The sequence below is a fragment of the Papio anubis genome, chromosome 5 (assembly GCF_008728515.1).
Source record: "Papio anubis isolate 15944 chromosome 5, Panubis1.0, whole genome shotgun sequence".
Classification (NCBI taxonomy): Eukaryota; Metazoa; Chordata; class Mammalia; order Primates; family Cercopithecidae; genus Papio; species Papio anubis.
This window is the reverse complement of record NC_044980.1, coordinates 134,126,523-134,152,744: the sequence shown is the minus strand read 5'-3', so window position 1 is coordinate 134,152,744 and position 26,222 is coordinate 134,126,523. Positions and strand designations below refer to the sequence as shown.

The 26,222-nt window shown below is 50.4% G+C and overlaps 1 protein-coding gene across 22 annotated transcripts in view; it reads right to left on the bottom strand.

Moving 5' to 3' along the window:
- Positions 1-26,222, bottom strand: part of LOC101006303 (protocadherin gamma-C4) — a 166,744-nt gene that overhangs the window by 4,023 nt on the left and 136,499 nt on the right. For 16 of the 22 annotated variants that reach the window (XM_021939774.2, XM_021939776.2, XM_021939787.2 and 13 more), the window contains 2 exons: positions 13,971-14,029; positions 3,455-3,543 (listed from right to left, as the gene is read on the bottom strand). In XM_021939774.2, coding sequence (XP_021795466.1) covers positions 3,455-3,543; positions 13,971-14,029 — 148 coding nt within the window. The other 6 variants (XM_021939777.2, XM_021939794.2, XM_021939775.2 and 3 more) reach the window with 6 other exon arrangements.

Genomic DNA, 26,222 nt, shown 5'->3' with positions numbered 1-26,222 from the left:
CCGCTGACATTTCTCTGTTTTCCCTAATTAACTCCAAAAGGGAGCCAGGTCCGCCACCGCCTCGCCCCCTCCCCTCCAGCCGTCAGCCTCTTCCAGCCTTTCCCAGCCTGGGATGGAAGGGGTAGGGGAGGGGGGCCCAGATCTGGCTTCAAAGAGCCAGGATTCCAGAGTGATTTAGGGGCTAGAGGGGAGACCTCGGAGGCGCCAGAGAAAGAGCGGGGTGGGGGGTGTGGTCTCCCTGCACACAGAAAAGAATGAGGAGGAACACGGAGAAGCAGGGAGAAGGGAGGCAGAAACAGAATGACAGGAAGGGCCTGACTGAGTAGCTAGAAGCTCGGCCCACCCACATCCTACGTGCACCCAAGATCTCTGAGTAGCACCCCAGTGGGTGAAAGTGACAAAACCATCCCCCGCCCACCTCGTGGGGGGGTGCCCTGAGGTTGGGCTAGACCAGGAGGGAGAAAAGATATGGACATCCAGAATGTAATAGAGAATTATCTGCTCTGCTCTGCAACTAAGGAACTGTGTGAGCTTGGTCAAGGCCTCTGCATGGCTCAAGCCTGTTTCCCCATCTATAAGTCTGAGGGGAAGAAGTTAGATTGCCAGCTTTGACCTTCTGTAGAGTCAGGTCTCCAGTGCGCCTCCCTCTACATCCCACTCCCCACAAGGCCCACCAAGGAGCGGGATTTTCTCTTGGTCCAAGGAGAGGCAGACTTAGGAGAGCCCCAAGAAGCTGGACATCTTCTGGCCTGGACAAGGTGGGGGTGATGCCTCCTCTCCTGTGCCAGCCTCTACTCAGGGAAACTCAGCTCCCAGCTCCCTGACCTCCCTGTGTCCTCTTAACCCACCCTATCCCAGGGCCGAGGCAGCAACTCCAGAGTAGCCCAGGGAGGCCTGATTAGCTGGAACACAGCTGGCTGAGCTGCAAACCGCAGCCTCCTTGAGAGCATCCCTCCCCCCAGATGTTTATTTTAAAAGCCTCCTCCCAAGTGTCGGTTTTTACTTTCCCTCTTACTTAACCCCCCTCAGCAGCCCCACAGGCCTGGCTGGGCTGGACTTCAGGAACCTCTCTGGTTTCAGGGCAAGGAAGCGGGTGTGAAAGTGAGAGCAGGACCTGACCCACTACCTCCCCTCCAAGGTCCGTTCCCAGGGCGCAGGCTCAGATGAGGGTCAGGCCCTGTGTGGGCCAAAGGAGGGAGGCCTTGACAGGGGAACGAGCTGCATGACTTGCTTTGGAGGGTTTGGGGCCATAAATACTGATTTCATTTCTGTTTTGAACATCTGGATTTAGGCTAAAAAGCTGCTTCCTGGCCTCAGGGCGCAAGGCCACAACAGCTAAATATACCTGTTTATTTCCCTCAAGAGCCCAACTTGGCATCTCCTCAGACCCAGCCGTCTGCCACTCAGTCTCTGGCCTCTCTGGAATCATAGCCCCACCAGACCTGGGACAGCTCTGCCTCAGGAGGCCAGCAGTCCCTGCCACCTCTCTGTCCTTCCACCAACCACAGGCCTGGCCCCACTTAACCTCGAAGACATCTGGGCTAGAGTTGCCAGATTTAGTAAATAAAAGCACAGGGCTCCCAGTTAAATTTGAATTTCAGGTAAACAATGAGCATTTTTTTTTTTTAGTACATTATGTCTCATGCAACATTTGAGACTGACTTATGCTAAAATAGTACTTGCTGTTTATCTGACATTCAAATTTAACTGGCCAGCCTGTATTTTATCTGGCAACCCTGATGTGGAAGAATAAAGCAGAGCTTGAGGAAGAGGTTAGCTTCTAGTCCTGCTCAGGTAATAGAGAAGCCGAGGCTGGATCCAAAGGCAGCCATGTTCCCTATAGTAGAAAGAGCATAAACTTGGGAGTTGAGCCAGGTTAGAACCTCAGCTTAGCAGCTCAAAACTGGGGACCCTGGGGCAAGTGCATTTGCGGTTCTCTCATCTGTCAAATGTGAGAAATCAGGCCTGCCTTGCAGAGCTATTGAGAGGATTCATTGACAGGAGGCCCCTAAAGTTTGTTTAGCGTGTGCGCAGGTGTGATGACAGTGCTTCTTGTGATTTCATCTGGTTCTCTACCCACCAGTCCTCCAGACGTGCTGGAGGGCAGGGCTATCAGTTCATGATATAGGGCAATGCCTTGATCCTCTGCCAGCCTCCTTATAAGCCCAGGATTTGCTGCTCCAGAAGCTAGTCTTTATTAACAGGCATTATTCTAATTCTGCTTTCTACCCAGTAAAAATGGGTTTGGGTCAGCAAAGATAATAATATATTGTGCCCTTACTCTCTGCCAATCCCATGCTGAGGGACTTGCATTTGGCCCTGGTAACACCACAATGAGATCCGTTAATACTGTGCCCATTAACAGTAAGTGAAACCGAGGGGTTTAATAACTTACCCAAGGACTCATTGCTAAATGGTGGTGCCAGGATTTGAATCCAGATTGGCCTGCCTCTAAAGCCCATGCTCTTTTTTTTTTGAGACAGCGTCTCGCTCTGTTGCCCAGGCTGGAGTGCAGTGGTGCAATTTCTGCTCACCACAACCTCCGCCTCCCAGGTTCAAGCGATTCTCCTGCTTCAGCCTCCCCAGTAGCTGGGGCTATAGGCGTGTACCACCATGCCCGGCTAATTTTTTGTATTTTTAATAGAGACGGGGTTTCACTATGTTGGCCAGGCTGGTCTCAAACTCCTGACATCATGATCTGCCCACCTCAGCATTCTAAAGTGCTGGGATTACAGGCGTGAGCCACCACACCCGGCCCAGGCCTGTACTCTTAAGGACGAATGATATTCTTCTTCCCCTGCTCTGGGCCCTAGTGACTCTTCAGGGACAACCACCATTGGTCGAATCTCTATTACAAAGGAAGCCCTTAGTCAACCTTATGGGAAAACCAGAATCCTACTCTTGAGTTAGGGGCAGCAAAAGAAGAGCCTCGCATAAGGAGGAGGTGTTTTCTCTGCTGGGCATTTCCACACCCACTTTCACTGCTTGAGGGCTTCTAAGCGCCAGGCCCAGAACTCTATGCTTTGCGGTATCATCTCATTTAATCTCTACAACAACCCTTTGGGGTCCCTGTCCCCACTTTCTAGACTGAAGAAACTGAGGTTTAGAGAGATTGAGCAAGTTGATCCAAGTCCCAAAGATAGTAGTAGTAGGTGGCAGAGCTAGGACCTGAGCTACGCTGTCCCATTCCAGAGCTAGACTTGTAACCACTATTCCCTCCATGAGTCTTTCCTTGTTCGCTCTCCTCCGGGCATCCCAGGACCCCCAATCCCTCTGCTGTTCCTTAGCCACAATTCCAGGCTTTACGTTTGGAATCATGGGTCCTCTGAGACCTGCTAAAAGATCTGGAGAAACTACACAGGTTTGATATCCAGTCCGTGGGCATGGTGGCTGTGAGAAGCACCCCAGAACCCCAGGTCTCCGACCCTTCCATACACGCACTGGCACCACTCACCACTGGCGGAGGCCAAGATCATGGCTTGCAGCATCTCTGTGTCAAACTGGTTGTTGGGCCAGGTGCCGGTGTCATCGCCATTTTGGGAGCTGGAGAGAGAATAGGATGGTGAGCACAGACTCCCAGGCCGACACAGCCCTCCTGTCCTCTCCCTGGGCTCCCAAACCTAGTACCCTAACCCTACCCCATGCCCAAGACCTTCTTCTCTCAGCAGGTAGGAGGCACTTCTACAGTCCTTCAGAAGCCAGAATCCCACAAGTCAGTCCCCCAAACCGGCTCTTTGCTGTCTCCGATGCTTTTTTTTTTTTTTTTTTTTTGAGACAGGGTCTGTCATCCAGGCTGGAGTACAGTGGTGCGATCTTGGCTCATTGCAACCTCCGCCTCCTGGATTCAAGAGATTCTCCTGCCTCAGTCTCCCAAGTAGCTGGGATGACAGGCACCTGCCACTGTGCCAGGCTAATTTTTGTATTTTTAGTAGAGACAGGGTTTCACCATGTTAGCCAGGCTGGTCCGATGCATTTAACATAGTGCATTCCCCCACCCACCATGACAGAGCCTGGCTTCCTGTCACAGTGAAGAAGATCAAACCCTCTCCAGGGAACTGTAAAGGTGGGAAATGGAAGAGAATGTTCCAGAGCTAAAGAAAAAGTGGGGACCTAGGAAGTACCTAGGGGGAGATGTAGGAGGCCCCAAGAGACCCTGGAGCAGGGAGAAGAAATTTCTAAAATTCAGTGGCTTCTTAAGCCCTCAGAGTAAAATCCACGGCGATATAAGAACCTGCCCCTCCTATTTTACAAGAACCCCCGCCCCCCATCCCACTCTCAAACACTCTATCATCAAACCTTTCCCAAGGTGCAGTTTCCTATCCCTCAAGTTCCCTCTTGCTGTGAATCCTGGGCAGATGGTGTTCCCTAGAATGCCAGTCCCCCAACACTTACCATGGTGACACGAATAAAATGTATCAGAGGGAATCCACTCAGACTGGGCAGTGCCTCCACTGTACTCCCATCCCAGCGGCTGCCCCACATGGCACTAGTCACACTGCAACTGTTGTTGTGCCTGTCTGTTCCTCCACCATGCTGACTTCTGTGAGGCGGGGACTCCGCCTGCTTCCTACCGAAGCACCTAGCACAAAGCCTAGCACTTGGACTTCATTGAGACTTTTAGAAACTCCAAGTGTTGAAAAAACATGAAATGATTCATAATTTTAAAAAATACTAAACCATAAGAAGAACTCTACTTCTTAGAAGGTTCAGCTCTACTTGGATTTTTCCCATAGTGACAATTTCCATGATTTGTTTTGAATTTCCAAGGATGAAATTATTTCAATTTGCAGGGGAGTGTTGGCGGGAAGCAACCCTGGCACACACACAGTCTGCCCTTTAGGTAACTGTTTGACACCATCTGGCTCAGAGAAGTTTTTCAATATTTGTTGCCTGAATGAATGGGAAGAAGCCAGCAGAGACAGTTAAGTGACTGTAAGGTAATAAGAAGGGTTTGGCACCATGGGAAAGGCTGTAGGGTAGGCCTTGAAGGCATGAAAATGTGTGTGTGTGTGTGTGCATATTTTGTCATGGTGGGTAAGCACAACCAAGAACTGCTTTACAATTTTTCCAAGGCCTGTCCCTGCTTTTGGTTTCACCCAATCTGGGATTCCCCATCCCTAAGTAGATGAACTCAGCCTAAGAACAGACACAGGCTGCCATGTGTGACCTCTATACCATCACAACAAACATAAAGCTAGGGTTGAAGGGGAAAGCAGGAATCTCAATTCTCCTTCCCAAAAGTGGGAAGAGTTGTAATTTTGTTTTCAGTGATTCAACGATTATTTCTCTTTTCTTTTCTTTTCTTTTCAACTAGAGTCTCGCTCTGTCACCCAGGCTGGAGTACGGTGGCGCGATCTCGGCTCACTGCAATCTGTGCCTGCCAGGTTCAAATGAGTCTCCTGCCTCAGCCTCTTGAGTAGCTGGGACTACAGGCGCATGCACGCCACCATGCCCAGCGAATTTTTGTATTTTTAGTAGAGACGGGGTTTCACCATATTGGCCAGGCTGCTTTCGAACTCCTGACCTCGTGATCCACTCGCCTCCGCTTCCCAAAGTGCTGGAATTACAGGTGTGAGTCACTGCACCCCTCCAACAATTATTTCTTGAGGAATTACTATGTACCAGACACAGAGCTAGGTATTGCGGTTATGGCTGTGAATATGATAGAAATTGTCCATCTTTACGGTGTTCATGGTGGGCACGGAGAGGCTGATTTTAAATAATTACACAGTACAGTAATTGCAGTTGTGACACTTGCCATGGGCTGTGTCAGGGGCTATCAGAGGGTATGAAGAGAGGCAGGGGCGGGCAGACCACGAGGTCAGGAGATCGAGATCATCCTGGTCAACATGGTGAAACCCTGTCTCAAGTAAAATACAAAACAAAACAAAAAAAACTAACCGGGTGTGGTGGCACACGCCTGTAATCCCAGCTACTTGAGAGGCTGAGGCAGGAGAATCACTTGAACCTAGGAGGTGGAGGTTGCCACTGCACTCCAGCCTGGCAACAGAGCAAGACTCCCTCTCAAAAAAAAAAAAAGAGAGGCAGTGTTAGGCAGCTCAGCCAGTCCAGGCTTCCCCGAGAGGAAAAGACAGTGAATTTAAATCTGAAGAAATTATCCAGGTAATTTTCAGAATACCAGCAAATACATGTAGAAGGAATGACAGAAAATCACCGCTTTGTAAAAACAGATACAGGCAAGGATTATCCGTGAATACTAAAATTGCATGAAGGGATGCCGCCTATCTCAAAGGCGGCATAAGTAATCTGTGAATCTATTTCACAGATTACTTATTAATCACAAATATTTTAAAATGTCTTTATAAAAATATATTTTTATAATGGAGAGATCTGGGACACCGTTTTCACCACGCGAACAAACTCGGCATCACTGACACTGGGACAGGCCGACGTTAGATGAGTCCCAGTGTGATGTCCCAGTGTGATGCTGCGGGAAGTATTCCTACCAAGGTGTGTAATCTGAATCTAACCATCAGAGAATAGCCAGCAAATCCAGGTTAGGGGACATTTTAAAGGACAACTGGCCTGGACTCTTTAAAAATATCCATGTCATTAAAAAAATAAAAAGACTGGGAGCTGGATCCAGATTAAAGGAGAGGAAAGACATGACGACCAAATGCAATCTATGCTCCTTGATGAAATCCTGGATTTAAAAAAAAGAAAAAAAGGATAAAAGAACACACAGAACATTTATGAAAATCTGCTGGTGGATTCTATATTATTGTATTAATGTTAAATTCCTCAACTGAATATCTGGGGTCCTTACTTCCAGCCCGACTGAGCTCTCTGTGGGCCTGGCTGAGGGTGCAGGGTCAAGGCCAGGTGGTCTCAGCCCCAGGTGAAGGGGGTTAGTGGGAATAAAGTAGGGAGAGCAGGGAAGCAGGGAGGGGTTGTAGAGAGGAGAGCATGGGGGTTGTCAGGGAGACAACGGGACCAGATGCCAGAGATTAGGAGGATGACCTGTCATGGGGGGCAGTGGTGTTGAGGGAATAAAGCTGAGTGGGGGCTTGAACCATGATGGTCAGGAGTGTAAGGAGGAGTCCTGGGAAATGGTTGAAGATTGAGGGCCAAACAGGTGGGTGGGCTGCCAACTCTGTGAAGCTGGGTAAGAGATGAGCAGAGGGAGAGAGACCTCTTTTTTAACCATTTACTGAGAGCTTCCTATTCTAAGCTGACTGTGTAATATGTTTGTCTGTTTTATCCTCAGAACCACACTGCAGGTAAGTGTGATGATTATCTATATTTTTCAGCAGATGAAAACAGGGCTCAGAGAGGTTGAGAGACTATACCAGAGTCACACAGGTGGAACTGGTAGAGTTGCAACCTGAAAGCCAGCCTAATATGATTCCAGGGCCTATGATCTTATACACAACAATGTACTGGGCTTCAGCACGGAGGCCTTGGAGCCCCAGCAGCAGATATAAGGGACTCTTCCAGGATTTGGGGAATAGTGAAAAGTAAAAATGGAAGAAATGGGCTACATTTAGTCAACAATTTTCCAAGCAGTGGCCTGTGACAGGACCTAGAATTTAAGAGATGATGAATATGGTTCTTGTCCTATTGAGTTTGGGGGGGGTGTGTGTGTATAAGGGAATATCCCATAGACTGGGCTATAATAAAATACTCCCTACATCATGCTCAAAAAACTGAGAAATCTAGGAAGTCACCCTGACAACAGCCTGAATTTAATTGTGTTAAAACGTAAATGAGGCTGGGTGCGGTGGCTCCTGCCTGTAATCCCAACACTTTGGAAGGCTGAGGCAGGCGGATTACGAGCTCGAGATCGAGACCATCCTGGCCAACATGGTGAAACCCCGTATCTACTAAAAATACAAAAATTAGCTGGGTGTGGTGGCGTGTGCCTGTAGTCCCAGCTACTCAGGAGGCTGAGGCAGGAGAATCGCTTGAACCTGGGAGGCAGAGCTTGCAGTTAGCCCAGATGGCACCACTGCACTCCAGCCTGGAGACAGAGTGAGACTCCATCTCAAAAAAAAAAAAAAAAAAAAAAGTAAATGAATGTGTATGTTTTCCAATGTAGCAAAAGCCCATTAGCATTAGAAAAATAATATGTATATTCATATGAGGACTTATTCTGCAAAATAATATGTATATTCATATGAGGAGTTACTCTGCAAATGACTTGGGAAGAATTCTGAAAGACATGGGGAAATTCTTATGATACACTGCAAAGAAGAAAAAAGCTATAATTCTGACAGACAGTATGGCCTCAGTTGCTATTTTTAAAAAACTAGTAGGAAATGTACCATATGACTGGGAATAACAGTTCTTGATATGTGAATAAAGTGTCACATAAAAGTGTGACAAGTTTGTGAACAATTTATTTAGGTAAATGAGATTTTTTTAAAATGAAGCTTGTGCATGTTCTTTCATTACACAAAGAAAAGTTTAGAAAGATACATATGAAAAGGTAAGGATTCAACAAATAAACTGCAAAAATGGAAGATGGAGGGGAAGTCTTTTACATTAAAAGAGCTTAAGATACTTAAGAGACACTCAGTCAAATATAAAATGTGGACCTTATATAAGAATCATCTGGCAGGGCAAGGTGGCTCACACCTGTAATCCCAACATTTTGGGAGGCCGAGGAGGGTAGGTCACTTGAGGCCAGGAGTTCAAGACCAGCATGGCCAACATGGTGAAACACTGTTTCTACTGAAAATACAAAATATTAGCTGGATGTGGTGGTGCACACCTGTAATCCTAGCTACTCGGGAGGCTGAAGCATGAGAATTGCTTGAACCTGGGAGGCGAAGGCTGCAGTGAGCCGATTGCACCACAGCCTGGATGAGAGAGTGAGACTCTGTCTCCAAGAAAAAAAAAGAAAGAAAGAAAGAAAAACAAGAAAAAAAATCATCTGTTAAAGATGGTGGAGACCAAGATGAAATTACATGATGTCTGAGATTTGCTTCAAAAAAATCCAAGGAGAGGATAAGGGTAGGGATATAGGTGAAACAAGATAAGGCATTAGTTGAAGCTAGATAGTGGTCTCATACAGGTTCATGACACCATTCTTTCTACTTTTGTACATATTTGAAATGTTCCATATTAAATTGTAGTTGGTAGTGGTTCTCCGTAGATTGTAAAATGATGGGTGGTTTTCCTTTTAATTTTTTTCTATTTTTCATGTTTCTATAACGAGCATGTACTGTTTTATAAGCAGAAAAAAATTAAGTTGCTATTTGTTTGTTGAATGACTGCCCAAACTAAGAGACAGCAGGGATACTGTCTCTCAGAGGAGGAGGGATGGTAGTGTGGAGCCATCAGAGAACAGGATGGGGACCAAATGGAGACTCTGTGCAGAGACTGGGGACAGCTGCAGGGCAGGGCCTGGGTTACAGCCTAAGAAGGGGGAAATGGTTTGTTGGGCTCAGAGCTTGAGACAACAGCTATTGGGATCAGATACCCAAAGGATGACCTGAGAAGGGATAGTGGTGGAGAGGAGAAGCATGTGCCAAGCAGGGACTTAAGAATGTAAGTCTTCTTCATTCTTTTCCCTTTCCCTCTTCTTTTTCTTTCTTTCTTTCTTTTTTTTTTTTTTTTTTTGAGATGGAGTCTCGCTTTGTCATCCAGGCTGGAGTGCAGTGGTGTGATCTCGGCTCACTGCAAGCTCCGCCTCCTGGGTTCAAGCGATTCCCCTGCCTCAGCCTCCCGAGTAGCTGGGACTACAGGTGCGCACCACCACTCCTGGCTAATATTTTGTATTTTTAGTAGAGAGGGGGTTTCATCATGTTGGCCAGTTTGGTCTCAAACTTCTGAGCTCAGGTGATCTGCCCACCTCAGCCTCCCAAAGTGCTGGGATTATAGGCGTGAGCCACGGCGCCTGGCCAGGTCTTCTTCCTGCTGTCTAGGCAGTGTGACCCAGTGCTGACTTGAACTTGAACAAGTTTACTGAAGAATGCAACGCTAGCCCTGCTTTGAAGCTGGTGTGTCTGACCAGACCAGGCTGGAGGGCAGTGGGCAAGATGGTGGGGAGGGAGTGAGGCAGGGCATCAACAGAAGACTGGAACCAGGGTTAGACTGAATGAAAGGAACCTCTCATCTTCATCCCCTCACTCCCAAGGCCAGCAAAGAGAAAACTCCGTGCCATTCCCTTGATCCCAGGAGGCCTCACCACAGGGCTTTTGCATAGGCTTTCCCATTTGAAATGCTTTTCCTTCTGTGTAGGCAGTGTGACCCACAGCTGGCTTGAACTTGAACTAAGTTTACTGAAGAACTCAACACTAGCCCTGCTTTGAAGCTGGTGTGCCTGGCCATCTGGAATGCTCTTCCTTCTTTTCTTCAGCTGGTTAATTTGTATTTGTCTTTCGATCTCAGCACAACTTCATTTCCAGGATGTCCTCCTGCTCCCTAAATCAAATCCCTATTATACGCCCACACCACCAGATACAATTCTACCTAGCACTATGACAGCTTCAGTCTCACATTTATTTCTGTAATTATTTGGTCAATATTTGTCTCCTTCAATGCACTGTAAGCTCCTTAAGGGCAGGGGCCTCCCACATCAAAAACACTGCCTAGCTAACAGAAAGTGCTCACTGACCATTTGTTGAATGAATGAAGGAGAGAAGTTGAAGTTACTGGACTAGATCCTAGTGCTTATTTCATATTGACCACTGAATCAAAAATGTGGCTAGGGGCAATGGCTTATGCCTGTAATTCTAGCACTTTGGGAAGCTGAGGCAGGTGGATCAGTTGAGGTCGGGGAGTTTGAAACCAGCCTGGCCGACATGGCGAAACCCATCTCTACTAAAAATACAAAAATGAGCTGAGTGTGGTGGCGCACACCTGCTGTCCCAGCTACTTGGGAGGCTGAAGCAGGAGAATCACTTGAACCTGGCAGGCAGAAGTTGCAGTGAGCTAAGATTGCACCACTGCACTCCAGCTTGGGCAACAGAGCAAGACTCCGTTAAAAAAAAAAAAATTGTTTGTTGCGTCCCCCACAAGTTAACTAAGGAAGCAAAGAGAGGAGAGAGAGAGAGGCTCCGCACCTTCTCCTCCATATTTCCAAGAGCTCCCACATGTATTCCAGGCCACTAAGCCTCTCATCTGATGAAAAGGGAGTTGAGGCAGAGGTAAGGTGCTCATCCCAGAGGACACATGAGAGGCAGTTGGTGGGGCTTCCAGGTTCAACAGTGAATTCTGCTTCAAAGTCAGTGTATGGCTTGGGGTGGAGGTAGGTAGAGGGAACATAAATGGCCTAGAACTTCTCAATGTCACCTCCTCCTAGAAGTCTTCCCTGATCTTCCCCCTATTACACTCACATTGTTCTCTGCCTCTCAGAACTTACTATGATTTGTAGCTAGATTTTTTTTTTTTTTCATGATCTCAGCTCACTGCAATCTCTGCCTCCCGGGTTCAAGCAGTCCTCCTGCCTCAGCCTCCCAAATTGCTGGGATTACAGGTGCCTGCCACCACGCTCGGCTAATTTTTGTATTTTTAGTAGAGACGGGGTTTCACCATGTTGGCTGCCAGGCTAGTCTCAAACCCCCACCTTGTGGGGGTGATCCATCCACCTTGGCCTCCCAAAGTGCTGGGATTACAGGCGTGGGCCACAGTGCCCAGGCTTTTTTTTTTTTTTTTAAGTGTTACTTGTTGCAAATTTTCTGTCTCCACTGCTGGCCTGGAAGCCTGTGAGTTCCGGGATCACATCTACTTGTTCACTCTTTTTTTTTTTTTTTTTTTGAGACTGAGTCTCGCTCTGTCCCCCAGGCTGGAGTGCAGTAGTACAATCTCACTCAAGCTCACTGCAAGCTCCACCTCCCAGGTTCACGCCATTCTCCTGCCTCAGCCTCCTGAGTAGCTGGGACTACAGGCACCCGCCACCACGCCCGGCTAATTTTTTGAATTTTTGTAGAGACAGGGTTTCACCGTGTTAGCTAGAATGGTCTCGATCTCCTGACCTCGTGATCCACCCGCCTTGGCCTCCCAAAGTGCTGGGATTACAGGCATGAGCCACCACGCCCGGCCTACTTGTTTACTCTTATAGCCCAATGTTTAACACAGGGCCCTGCTCATAGTAGATGCTCGATAAATATTTGTTGAATAAATGAATGAATGAATACATTAATGGCTTAATGGATAACTTATGAGAAGGTTGGCAAGGCCAGCTGGGAGAAGGACAATGGCTGGGGTCAAAGGAAGGGCAAGGGCAGCCCAAGGGCAAAAAGCCCAAGCCTTTTGATCTGCTGCTTTTTAAGGGGCTTCTAAGAAACGCTTTGTGTTCCTAAAACGGGTGGCAGGACTATGGATGCCCAGGAGCTGGAATCTCTGCCATACACCAAGGGCTCCTGGGTCCTTGTGGCAACAAGAGTATGGTTGGTTGTAGGATGGGGAGAGGGGATTCTTGGAAGCTCAGCATCTGTAGCAACTTGGCAAATGTGGACAGCAAGTACTCAACCATTGAGGAGATAGGGTAAGGTGGCCCAAGCTCCTGCTTCTCTCCCTGGGCTCTGAGACTCCTCCAGGCTCCTGACTTCTAACTGGGAGGCCTGGCCCACAGCCTATCCCACTCTGCTCAGACCAACTGAAGGTCTTTCTGCTGAATTTTCCCTCCCCTTCAGCCCGCAGGGGGTTCCTGTCTCAGCAGGAATTCATACCAGATTGAAATAAGCAGCTGGGGCTGCTTGGATGGGAGGGGGTATGGTGGAGAGCTGTGATCAAAGGCTCAGTGTGTGAGGGGAAGGGAAGGAAGAGAGCGGGGTGGTGGTGGGTGGTGCGTGGTGGGTGGGGGGTTGTGTGTGCTGGCTTGCCCACAAGCACAAAAAAATGAGAGAAGAGACAGAGGCTCAGAGAAAAAGATGAAATAAAAGAAAAAGAGAGATAAAGAGTAACAGAGAAAGAGGCAGAAAAAGACAACAGGCACAGAGAGATATACAGAGACAGAGGCAAAGAAAGAGATGCAGTGAGGCTGAGAACAGACAGGAAAGCAGAAATAGTGACAGACAGAGAAACATAGAGGCTGGGGATAGAAGAACACAAGGCGCTAAGAAATGGTGAAAGGAGAAACAGAAAAGAGGTCCAGGAAAAGGACAGGGAGGCAGAGATAGAGAAGGAGAAAGAGACGAAGAGTCCTGTGTAGTCACTCACTCCACATTAATTGAGCACTTATGCCATGGCAGGCACAGTGGGCGGCACAGATCAATGCAAGTAGACAAATGAAAGGGACTGAAGCTGAGGTGCAGAAATCAAGACCGAAGCTAAGACAGACAGGGAGAAGAGAGGGAGAGGCAGAGATTGCAAAGCGAGATAGAGACTGAGGGAAGGACCCAGAGGTAAGAGAAAGTGGCAAAGACAGAAACTCAAGAAAAAGGGGCAGAGACACAGAGACCCCACAGACAGAGAGGGCAGGACAAGTAGGGGCAGAGGACAGTGGGAGGAGCAGCCAAATGAGGGAGGCCTGCTCCATGCCCCACCCAGTCCTTCCTCAGTCCCACCTCCAGCTGTGCTGCCTCCACTCTCCCCAGGCTCCAATCAGCCTTGGCTCTGGAGGCTCTGGAGGAGGTGCTGACTGCAGACGGCCTCCTCCGGTCAAATGTTTTTCTGCCTGAGCCCCAGGTCAGAATGGAGCCCAGCTCAACTCAGAGGAGGGAGTTAGGCAGTACATGGGCATAGAAAGCCTCACTTTCACCCAGAGACCAGCTTAAGACCACCTTTGGTTCCACAGTGCCCTCAGGGGATAGGAAAAGGTGCCGGTCGTGGGGAGGAGGGAAGGAGCAAGCATGTGAATTGAGCTTCCTGAACAGTCAGGGCAGTCGCCTCTTCCTTCTGGGGTCTGTGTGCCAGCCCCCCACACACCAAGACCTCCCTGGGATCTCAAACTGAGGGAGAAGCCATTTGTAGCAAATGCTGAGCCCTCCCCCATCTCCTCCCATATCATCCCTGAGAAAATGCCGCAGAGAAGAGGGTGGGCTGGAGAATCAGTCACCTACCCGCTCGTGCCGGGTCTCTGGGCCTGAGAGAAACGCCAGTCCGTGTTGGGCGGGGCTTGCTGTGGAGAAAACAGAGGGAGAGGGGCTGAGTACCTGTGAGAAATTAGAATGTCACCCGAGCCCCTAGGGATGGGCCAGGAGAGAAGGAGGGGAGCGGGCACAGAGAACAAAACGGGCTAAGAGGGGGCAGGGGTGGACTCATCTCCAAAGACAAAATACACCTCAGGTCTCAGAGGTCTGAGGTACCAGAAACCAAGAGATAAATCACATTTCATCTGATCCACAGTGAGCAAGCTCAGACTCCTTTCCTAAAGAAATGGCCCCTTCCTCCCAGCCCCCAGAGTCAGAACTCCTGAGCCAAAATTCAAGGACTGAAGGCATCTTCTGTGGAACTGGGGGAAGAGGTGCAGAGAAATCCCCCTAAAGTGGCAGAGGAGGCTTTTCAATGATAATTCCAGCAGCCCTAGAATGAGTTTATTCAACTCCTCAGCTGCGAACAAAGCATCCTCTGCAGCAAGATGGCTGCTGCTCCTGGTAACCCTTTTGGTGCCAGGTTGTGCAGTGACACATTCACAGGGACACCTTCTCCGGGTCCTTGGCTCGCAAGGATCTCTTCCCACAGCTAAAGACATTATTAATTTGGGAGTCATGCCAGATTGGGCATTTGCATAGCATCCAAGTCCCGGGACACTTCTCACCCCTGGAACTCTGTGCCAGACAATGGTCTGTGACTAAGGAGAAGAGAACAAGGCTGCTCTGTCTGAGACGGAGAAAAATGGAAGGGATGCAGGGGGGAGGGATCCAGTTCCCATAACCTCCAAGCAGGGCCAACTAAGTCTCCAGGGCTCCCAAGGGGCTGATTTGTAGCCATCTCTCACATAGCTGAAGGTGTGGGGCTCTGGCCAGCCACTTCATTCCTCAGTCCCTTCTGGTCTTTCCAGAGGATGTGTTATCCCATCACACAATCTCATGGAGCACTCCTAGAGCCATCTCCTCACTGGTTCTGGGGTGGGCTGGTAATTAATACTCATACTTGCTCCCAGAAGTGCAGAGTGTGAGTATCTCAGATTACTCCAGGGAGAAGGAAGCTCCAGAACTGCCAGCGGCTCACTCTAAGGCCCACAGGTAGCAGTGATATGAGCAGAACCCAGAAACCTAGCATTCCAGGTACATCGGGAGTCACCAGCACCATTCTAGGGCTGCCATGGAGAAGGGCACAAGGATAGCCAGCCCTCAGCCACTGTATTCTTAGACACAGCAGAATCTACATGGAAATGCAAGAATTGTGGTAGGAGGAAAGGGAGCTAGGGGAAACTCAACCTACGTAAGGATAACTGGCCAAGTTTGCGCTGTGGGAACTGCTCAGAAATAAGGAGCCGCAGAAGACTTTCCCCACAGGTAAGGTCCTAAAAGGTAGGAACCCCACCCTTGCCCCATCCCAGCAGAAGCAAAATCCCAGCAGAGCCAACTCCCCTCTCCTGTCCTCAAGCTTTTAAAGTTCCAAGTGCCAAGAAATTAAAAACACAAATTCTGGAGTTAGATAGGGGTTAGAATCTCTCTTACTTGCTCTGTGAACTTGAGCAAGTCAGTTGACCTTTTTGAAGCTGTTATAACAGAGGCATGTTAGTACCTAGCCAACAGCAATGGTGGGAAGAGAGAATGAGATGAGATGCTCAAAAGAGTTACATAGTAAGTTTCTCTCAATCAGTTATCAAAATCACCTGGGGGTGTTTCAAACTACAGTTCTGATTCCCTAGGGGCAGAGTTAGGCATAGATATATTTTGAATAAAAGCTCCTAGAGTTGGGGAAACTTGTGTTTTTTACTACTGTAGTTTCCTCACACATAAGGGCACCCTGGCATCCGGCAGAGCCTACAGCTTTCCATCTGCCAGAGGAGAGAGGACTTGTTACAGTCTCAGATAGCTTGGTCACCTCCAAATCTCTGACCCTAGATCTCTGGACACATTGTGATCACGACGGCGCCAAAAGCCTGTATCTCTGGGCGTTGAGAGCCAGGGCGCTCCAGGCTTCCACTTCCTGCGGGAGGACGGGGCCGCTCTTGCCACTGGAGTCCCAGGCCTGCTGTCCTATAGAGGCTCACTCACTCGCCCAAGGCCGAGCCCTGCGCCTCGGGCCACTGGGCAGCTCTGCCTGTCCGCCCGCTGGAGGCTTCTGGGTTGAGAGGTCGCCACCCTTGAGACGGAGCCCCGGGACCATCCGGACCTCTGGCCCAAGGGTCGTAGAGTCCCGCCCGCCTGACACTTTGAGCGCGGAGTCGCTCCAGCACTCCTGGCCCCGCGCCTAGCTCAGGCCGCCCCCAGACGACCCAGCCCAGCCCGGGGCCCAGGTGGGAGAGGTGAGAGGAGGCTCCGGAGTCCTCGCCTGGTCCTGGGCGGCCGCGATCTGGGACCCTCACTAAGGCGCGCACAATCTGCTACGAATACCCCTGAGCCAGGCGGAGGGAACGGTCTCAGAGGGAGAACTGCGAGTGGGCCGGGACAGGCCTGTGAACCTGGCCGCGAGCGAGTGGCAGTGAAAGCTGGTATTCGTGTAAGCGCAAGTGTAAGGGGTGTGTGCGTGCGTCCGCGCATGTGTTGGCGGGGCGTGGCGAGCCCGTGCACCGTGCGTGGGCCGCGGGGGTGGCCTGCAGGGAGGATACGCATGAGCCCCGCGCGCACACCTAAGTCCTGCAGACGGATGCGGTTGGGTGATGCGGGAATAGGGAGGGTAACAGCGAAGTCACAGATGCTGGGGGTTGGGGAGAAATCGAAGAGGAAACCTCAAGACCGGCGAAGCGTGCGGGAGCCGGCGCCTAGGAGGCTGGCTGCATGGGTGGATCTGTGACTGCCTCCTCCCGGGACCCCCGACACCCGCAGAAATCGCCCGAAATTCACCGGAAGCTCGACGGGGGCCCCCGCCTTTTCTGAGTGTGGGGTGGGGGTCGGTCCCACCTCCCCTCGATCACAGTCGCCACCACCCCCGGTGCTCGAAGCCCCATCCCTTAATCGGCCACTCCTCTGGTTCCGCGCAAACGGTCCAATGATCCCGAGAATCGGGTGGAGCGCAGCCAGCGGCCAAGCCGCCCGGAGAGGAGTGGATGCCAGTTCAGTCCCTTATGAGGACGGGCGGCTTCTCTAGTGCCGCCCCCAGGGGTCGCCCGGGGCGGCGCCGAGCCCCTCACCTGGCTCCGCTCCCGCAGTGTATTAGAGCGGGACCGGATGGCGTCAGGCTCCAGCGCCAGAGCTGTGGGCTGCTGAACGCTGAGGGGTCTTAGAAAAGTGAAGTCACTGCCGTCCGAGGCCGGTGAAAAGCACGTCCTGTAGCAGTGGCTCTGCGAGTCTGTGGGCCGCAGCGTCACCTCCATGTACTTGAGCGTGCCGTCCGAGCTCACTTGCAGGTTGGGGCTGGACTGCTTATAGAAGTCCCGGGAGGGTGAGTCCTGGCGCCTGCAGCACTGCCCTCCACCCCCGTCCCTGTCTGCGTTCCCCTGAAGGCACTTAGCTGACAGAAAGGTGAAGGTGACTAGGGATAAGAGACTGACGGTCGCTAGAGCCACAATGAGGTAAAGCGTAAGGTCTGAACGCTCAGGAGGGTGTTTGAGAAAGTCACTGGATTTGGGCATTTCCTCAGGGTCCTCATCCTCCAGAACCAGCAGCACTGTGGCTGTGGAGGAGAGTGAAGGGTCACCATTGTCCCTCACCAGGACCACCACCTGCTGGGTGTCAGAGTCATCCTCCAGTAAGGCCCGGGCTGTGCGCACCTCACCAGTGTGTGTAGACACGAGGAAGAGTCCTGGGGCTGTGGACTGTGGCAACAGTGAGTAGGAGAGCCACGCATTGTGGCCTGCATCAGCATCCACAGCTGTCACCTTGGTGACCAAGGAGCCAGGAGGAGCAGAGCGAGGGAGACGCTGGGGGGCTGAGTGTTCCCAGCCTGGCCGTGGGTGCAGCACAGCTGGGGCATTATCATTCTCATCCAGGACGAACACATGCAGAGATGTGTTGGCATGCAATGGGGGAGAGCCGGAGTCTCGAACCCCCACCACAATCTGCAGCATCTGTAGCAATTCATAGTCAAAGGTACGCTGGGCAAACACCCGTCCATCCTCTGGGTTGACATACACGAAAGAGGAGGCTGGGGCTCCCTGAATCTGATTTCCTACAATGGAGTAGGTGAGGCGGGCATTATCCCCAGTGTCTGGATCTGAGGCAGCCACAGTGCAGAGAAGGGAGCCTGGAGGCCGGTTTTCTAGGATGTAAGCAGTGTAAAGCTGCTGGTTGAAGTGGGGTGCATTGTCATTAACATCTGAAATGTTGAGCCTGATGGTGAGATGTTTGTGCAGGGGAGGTGAACCAGCATCGCTGGCCAGCAGCTCGATGGTATAGTGGGATGTGGCCTCCCGGTCCAAAGGCTGGCTGGTTAGTAGCGAGTAGTGGTTCTCAGAAGGCTTAATCTGAAATGGCAGGTCCGGAGAGATATCAAGGCTCACTTCACCATTTCTACCTGAGTCTCGGTCTCGCACATTAAACAACCCCACTACTGTGCCTACTGGTGTGCTCTCTAGGACAGGGTTGGCCAAAGAGGCCAATAGCACTTCTGGAGCATTATCATTGACATCCCCCACATCCACTTGAATCACACAGTGGCCCTCCATGGCAGGCTGTCCCTGGTCACGGGCTCTTGCATGAATTTCATAGAAACTTGACTCCTCAAAGTCTATGGGACCCAATACATGGATTGCCCCACTGCTAGGGTCTAGGCCAAAGAGGTTCCTCACTGCCTCAGATGTGTGGTCTCCAAAAGAATAGTCTAGTTGGCCGTTGGTGCCCTCGTCTGGATCAGTGGCATTGAGGCGGAGCAGCAGAGTACCAATGGGTGCATTCTCTGGGATTCCCACACGTAGAACTGAGGATTGGAAGGTTGGAGCGTTATCATTGATGTCCAGCACGATGACAGAGATAAGGGTGGTCCCTGAGCGGGCTGGGGTCCCCCCATCCACAGCAGTAAGCACCAGCTGATGTCTTGTCTGGGCTTCACGATCCAGCTGCTGCTCTAGCACCAGCTCTGGGAATGGTTTCCCATCTTTTAGGGTCTTCACATTCAGAGAGAAGTGGCTGTTGGGGCTTAGAGTGTAAAAGCTCACGGTATTGGTGCCCACATCCGGATCCTGGGCACTGTCCAATGGGAATCGTGCCCCAGGTGCTGCTGATTCTGAGATGCGCATCTCTCGCTCATGGGTAGCAAAGCTAGGAGAGTTGTCATTGAGATCCAGGATCTCTACCTCTACACGGATTAGCTCCAGGGGGTGTTCAGTCACCACCTGCACTGGCAGCAGGCAGCTGGTGCTGGCTCCACATAGGCTTTCTCGGTCAATCTTCTGATTCACTGCCAGGGCACCACTCATCAAGCTCAGGGAAAAATAGCGCCCATTCTCCTCAGAGCCCAACTGCAGCCGCCGGCTCAACAGATCTGTCATCTTTAAGCCCAGATCCTGAGCAACATTCCCCACCAGCGTCCCCGGCTCAGATTCCTCCACCACTGAGTAACGAAGCTGCCCAGACACCCAGCCCCAGCAGCACAAGGACAACATGCACAGCACTTGCCATTTCCCAGCGAGCTGTGGGGGTGTCTTGTGCCCCATGACCCAGAAGTCCCTTCGTGGAGAGTAAGTCTGTGCTGTCCTGTCTCCAAGGTAGACCCAGGGCTTGGAATGCAGCAGCTGAAGTCTCTTATGTCTCCTTCTAGCCTCTTAATAACTGCTCAGAGCTTTGCCTGCCTGCAGCAGTTCTTCTTAGTCACCGGGTGGCGGGGGTGGGCGGTGGGGAGGGGAGCTGAATTTGAGTGGAGCTGGGGAGCTGGAGGAGGAGAGGCGGGCTGGAAGAGCAGATCTCCCACCTCAACTCTGAGTCTGATTGGCCAAAAAGTCTATGTGTTCTCAACCAATTATGAAGTCTCCTCAAGCCTGGAAACCTTGGGAACACACGCTGCAAATCTGTGTCACAGAAGCTTCCTACCTCCCCACTCATTTCGTGCTGCAGGTTGATTCAGCCCCCTTGGCAGCAAAGTTTGACAGCTCAGATGGTGCTCAACAGGGAAGACAAAGTGATACAAAACTCCTCAGCGTTCTGTCCCAGCAACTTCCTGCATGACTTCAGAAGCTTCCACCACTTTGCTTGAACGAGCAAAATCTTGTCCTTCTGGGAGAGGCAAAGCCCATGTATTCTCCCTCCCTCCCCCATCCTGCTGAATGCTGCTAAGGTGAGAGAAAAGATTAGTAAGAACCTTGTAAAGTCTTGCCCTGACTCTCCAGCAATGCTTTGAGGAAATCTCAATGTCAGCTGACATGGGACTTAGCTTTTCTGACACCCCAGACCCCAAATGTGGAATGAGTGTTACAGTTTTTGGGTAGGGGAACATTTCTGGGGCTGAATCAGGTCACCCAGGACAGTGGTCAGAGGCCAAGCATGGATGGCCTCTAGGTTTCATGGTTTCACCAAATTCAGGAGAACTCAACTTAAAGATACACAGGGTGGCTGTTTCTATGAATCAGCCAACTATAAACCAGTTTTCTGTCATAAGTGATTTCACTTACTGCTTTTTTCCAAAGGTGATGACCAGCCCGCCCCAACCTTCCAATTTACTGCATCTAGTTCAAATCCCCAGTAGGGACTTTATCCGAGTCCTAAGATCCAGACCAAAAGATCTGTGCTACCAACCACTCTGATGTGTGCCTCTCTATTCCTTTAGTTCTCTCCTCTTTCTGCTGTATGCTATGTTTCAGATAGAGAGGTCCCTTCACAGTGTACTAGATACTGTGAGACAAAGATTTTATTTCCCCTCAATCCCTTGGGAAATGGTAACCTAGAGTTAAGGTACTTCAGAATCTGATCCCCTCTTTCAGGAAGAGTAGAGAAAACAGCCACCTTTGTCCAAGTGACTGCCTGGTGCACTGTACCCTGTGCCCTGTAGCCTTCTGTGCTCCCACATTCCATCAGCATGCTCCCACAACAGCCTGGCTCTTGATCACCAATTACTTTCATTTCTGACTCAGATATAGGCATGACCCACCCCCAGTGCTAAATTGTGACAACTCTAGTTAATTCATAAAACAGTTACAAAGCACAGCGTCTACCACATAGTTACCTCTCACAAAAATGGTGACATCACTATGGGCTCTTACTGAGAGGCCAGTACTCTTTAGGACATGGCCTAGCCACATGCCTGGATCAGAATAACTCTCAAGCATTGGTTGAGCCTGCAAAGGTCTCACCTCTAGCCCATAGAGAAGATCAGAGGGTGGGCAGCTTGGGCGAACAGGTTCCCCTGCCATAGGTGCACTGGGTGACTTCACCATCATGAAGCTATCACTCCGAGTGGGTGCAGAAGCCAAGGGTGTACAGCCGTGAGAGTGGCCTCCCACATCAACAAACTTGATAGGGTCATCTGACCCTAGCTGGATTCGGAGGATCCCATTGGAAGGGGGAAGCCCCTCCCTCCTTCGAGATCTGGTGAGACAAGCACAGGTGCCCGCAGGAAAGCAGGTCACTCCGCAGGCTGCCCCACGAAGGCACTTAGAGAGTAGTGCCACGAATGAGCCAAAGGAGACAAAGCAAATCGCCACTAGGGACACAGCCAAGTAGAGAGTTAGACGAGATTCTCCTTCCCTTGGAGCTGAAGATTCTCGAAGATCTGGGACAACTGGATGTGTGTCTTCCTCTAAGGACACTAAGAGAGTAACAGAGGTAGAGAGTGGTGGACTACCACTATCCTTTACCACAATGACCAGCTTCTGTGGTGGGAGGTCAGCTGGGATGGGAACAGCCGTCCGCACCTCCCCAGCATATCGAGAGACTGCAAACAGGCTGGGGTCTGGGGCCTCCAGGAGCTGATAGGAAACCCAAGCATTGTAACCTGAATCCAGGTCCACAGCAGTCACCTTTGTGATTAGGTGGCCAGCACCAACTGATGGAGGCAGTGCTTGGGGACATAAGGAACCAGGCCGGGCCCGAGGACGGAGCACAGCTGGGGCATTGTCATTGAGGTCCAGCACAAATAGACGAACTGTCACAGTGCTGCTAAGGGGTGGATTGCCCCGATCCCGGGCCTGCACCTCAAACTGCAGTGTCTGGGTTTGCTCATAGTCAAAGGATCGAGTAGCATGAACAGCTCCTGTCTGGGGGTTCAGAGAGATGAAGGAGGAAGCTGACACATCTCGATTCCTGGGCTCCAGGAGTGAGTAGGAGATAAGCGCATTCAAGCCAGAGTCTGGGTCAGAGGCTGCAAGGGAGCAAAGCAGGTCCCCTGGGCGATTGTTCTCAGGAACAAACACCTCATGTGACCTCTGAAAGAAAGAGGGTGGATTATCATTCACATCTGAAATATTGAGAAAAATAGTTCTGTGGGTACTGAGAGGAGGGTTCCCAGCATCAGAAGCAGTGACCATGATGTCATAGCTAGATTTGGCCTCTCTATCTAAGGGTCCAGCAGTCACCAGGGAGAACTGGTTCCTGAAGGCAGACTTGAGGGCAAATGGCAAGTGGTCAGGAATGCGGAGGCTCACATCTCCATTTGACCCTGAGTCTGGATCCTGCACACTGATAAGTGCCACCACAGTGCCAGGTTCTGCACTCTCAGGGAGGGTTCCAAGCTCTGAGGTCACTGTGATGTAAGGGGCATTGTCATTTACATCCAGCAGATCCACTCGAAGGCTGCAATGTTGCTCCATGGCTGGAGAACCCCCATCGCGAGCCCGCACATCAAATTCATAGTAATTCTCACTCTCAAAGTCTAGGGGCCCCAAAAGAGTAAGCTTTCCAGTAGTGGGGTGCAGGCTAAAGAGGTTTCTTACACGATCAGGGGTATGACCACTGAAATAAAAGGTGACGTTACCACTGGGACCCAGGTCCGGGTCGGAGGCATTGAGCTGGATGAGCACCATGCCCGCTGGTGCGCTCTCCAACACACTAATCCTGTAGCTGGATTGCTGGAAGGCTGGGGCGTTGTCGTTTACGTCCAACACGGATACCCGGAGCTCTGCGGTGCCAGATCTCGGCGGGTTCCCTCCATCTACAGCAGTCAGCACCAGGCGGTAGTCCGATTGCTTCTCTCGATCCAAAGGCTTCTCCAGGAGCAGCTCTGGGACCAGGCTGCCGTCGCTGCGCTTCTTCACATCCAGCGCAAAGTGTTCATTGGAGCTCAGCCTATAGCTGCTAATCGAATTGCTCCCCACATCTGCATCCTGAGCCTTTTCCAACGGGAAACGCTGTCCTGGAGGAGCTGCCTCCCCAATTTCCAAGTCCAGCTGCTGCCGCGGAAAACGGGGGGCGTGATCATTCACATCTACGATCTCTACCTCTGCTCGGTACATTTCCAAAGGACCTTCGGTGACAAACTCCAGGGGCACGATGCAGCTGGCACTGAGCCCACACAGTGCCTCTCGGTCGATTGGGTTTTTGATGAGCAGGGCTCCGCTGTCCAAATCCACACGGAAGTGTCTTTGGTTCACCTCTCCAGCGACCTGCAGCCTGCGAGCTGACAGACTGTCCGTATCCAGCAGGAAATCTTGGGCGACATTCCCTACAAAAGTCCCTTCCTGTGACTCCTCTGGGACCGGGTAGCGGATCTGCCCACAAACGTAACCCAGGTGGTAAAAGAGGAACAAAAGGGTAGCCCACCGCCAGATTTCTGTCCAGCTTCTCACCTTGCGGAGCATTGCTGCCGCCCGCTAATTCTCTACTTGCTCTTGAGACGCGGATGAAGCCGACCCGCCCCAAACAGCCACAGCAGCTGGAGACACCTATCTCGCTTTCCCCGCGCCAGCTCTGGCGCGGCTCGGCCGGCGCCGCAAGGGTTACGCGCCGTTTTTGCTGGTGGCGGGGTAGATTTGTCTGCCTTTCACCACCCGATTGGCAGACAGCGGCTCCCGGGCTCAGCCAATAGGCTGAACAGAGAACGTCCCAACAGCAGCAGGGTTAATGCGTCGCAGCATTGAAGGGGAAAAAGCCCACCCTATCCTCCTCGCTCCCCCACCCCCCAAAAAACCCAGCCTATCTTTTCGCCTTCCTCCCGCTCAACGGCATGTTTTTCCACGGGTTGTTACCTCTGTGGGGAGGCAGACAACATATATGGTTTTTCTTTTTTTCCTAACACATCAACTGACCCCGCCCCTTTTCGGCGGGGAAAACAGCCACAGCCTGAGCCCTAGCAACCTGCGGCCCAGTGAGAGGGAGAGTAGCCATTGGAGAGTGGTCACTTTGTTCAAGCCAGTGTTGTCATCAACCAGTATTCTAAATGAGTAGCTTCCGTCTCAGTCTGATTGTATTAGAGCAACTGCTAATTAGAACCACTGCCATATACTCAAAACTCTGCCCTTCTGCAGAATATTCAGAAACAGATCCATCTCTTTGCAGAAAAGGCTTACACATTAATGTAGCCAATTAAATTTATGCAGTACACGTTTTCATTGTAACAGGAGGCACAGCTGAAACCAAACCTCTCTTATTCAGACATTTGCTAGTGATACACTAGATACACTAAATTACCATTCATTGATTTCAAGGACAGTATGGAAGCTGGGTGGAGGAAGCCAGGAGAGGGAGATGTTTCAAAACAGTAAAGAATCAATGTGTCTGGGAGGTGCTAAGGACCAGATCTCTTTACCTGGCAGAATGTTAATGTTCACAGATTTAATAGCTTCCTTGAATGATTGACATCAGCTACCAACAGCATTGTGCCTACAAATTCCCTTTATTTGACACCAAGGTATTCTGGATATGTTGTTAATTACCAACAAAGACCATTTCAAAAGAGCAAGCTTTCCACTTAGCCCCAGACCTCTTGGAACTGGAGACTTGATCTCACCCCACCCCCACCCTCATCCAGACCTCCCAGCAACCTAGCTACTCCCTTGCACAAGCACAGAAACAGCACACTTCACACTGTAGGTACGTGCAACCTGCAATCTGAGTGGGAAACACACCAGAGCACAGAGAAAGAGAAAAATCCATCCGATCTGGACATGAAATTTCTTAATTCAATGAAGTCCTTACCTAGGTTACACTGGCTGCCAAAAAAAGCAGCAACAACTGGAGTTCTTATCCTTCCCCAATATTTTTCCAAGCCTCAATCTTCAGGAATATCCTTTTGACTATGATGGGAACCAATATTCTGGTGTCAAAGAGAGGAATCTGGCTTTCTGTGTTCTTTTACACACACACACACACACACACACACACACACACCCCTTTATACCTTCTCCCATGGGAATGATGGAGGTGTAAACCAGCCTGATCTATTAGGTGTATATGTCAGAATTCACTGTCTCTGTGAACGGCACTGTCATCCACCCAGCTGCCTTAGTCAGAATCTAGGGGGATCAACCTTGACTCATCCCTGTCCCTCACTTCCTATATCATGTCAATCAACAAGTCCTGATGATTTTACTGTAGTCATCTCCCTCCATCTGTACTGCCACTGTGCTGGTTCAAGCATTTATCAATCTCTTCAAATATTGCAATAGCTTTCAAACTGATCTCTTTGCCTCCAGTCCCAATGTCCCCAGTCCCTTCACTTATGACTGACAGAATAATCTTTCTAAAACAAACAAACAAACAAACAAAAAACTCATGATATCATAGGTATATCAGTTCAAAATTCTTCAATGACTCTCATCTATATGGAATAAAATAAAAACTCCTTGGCATGGCCTAAGGTAACTCAGGATCTAACTCCTGCCTACTTGCTTCACCTCATCTCCTACAAAGGCTGTCTGTTTTACACACACTTTTTTTTTCTTTTGAGATGGAGTCTCTCTCTGTCGCCCAGGCTGGAGTGCAGTAGCCTGATACCACCTCACTGCAACCTCCGCCTCCCGGGTTCAAGCAATTCTCCTGCCTCAGCCTCCCAAGTAGCTGGAATTACAGACACCGGCAACCACACCTGGCTAATTTTTTGTATTTTTAATAGAGATGGGGTTTCACCATGTTGGCCAGGCTGGTTTCGAACTCCTGACCTCAAGTGATCTGCTCACCTTGGCCTCCCAAAGTGCTAGGATTATAGGCATGAGCCACCGTACCCGGCCACACACACAGTTTAAAGTTCAGTGATAATGAAATACCATAATCACTCTGCATGGAATTTCTTGCAATGGCCCCTCCCTGCCCTGTCCCTTCCCCTCTACTATCTGACAAACTACTACTCAACCTTTAGTTCATAGCTCAAGCATCACCACCTCTATCATTTCTTCCTGGTTT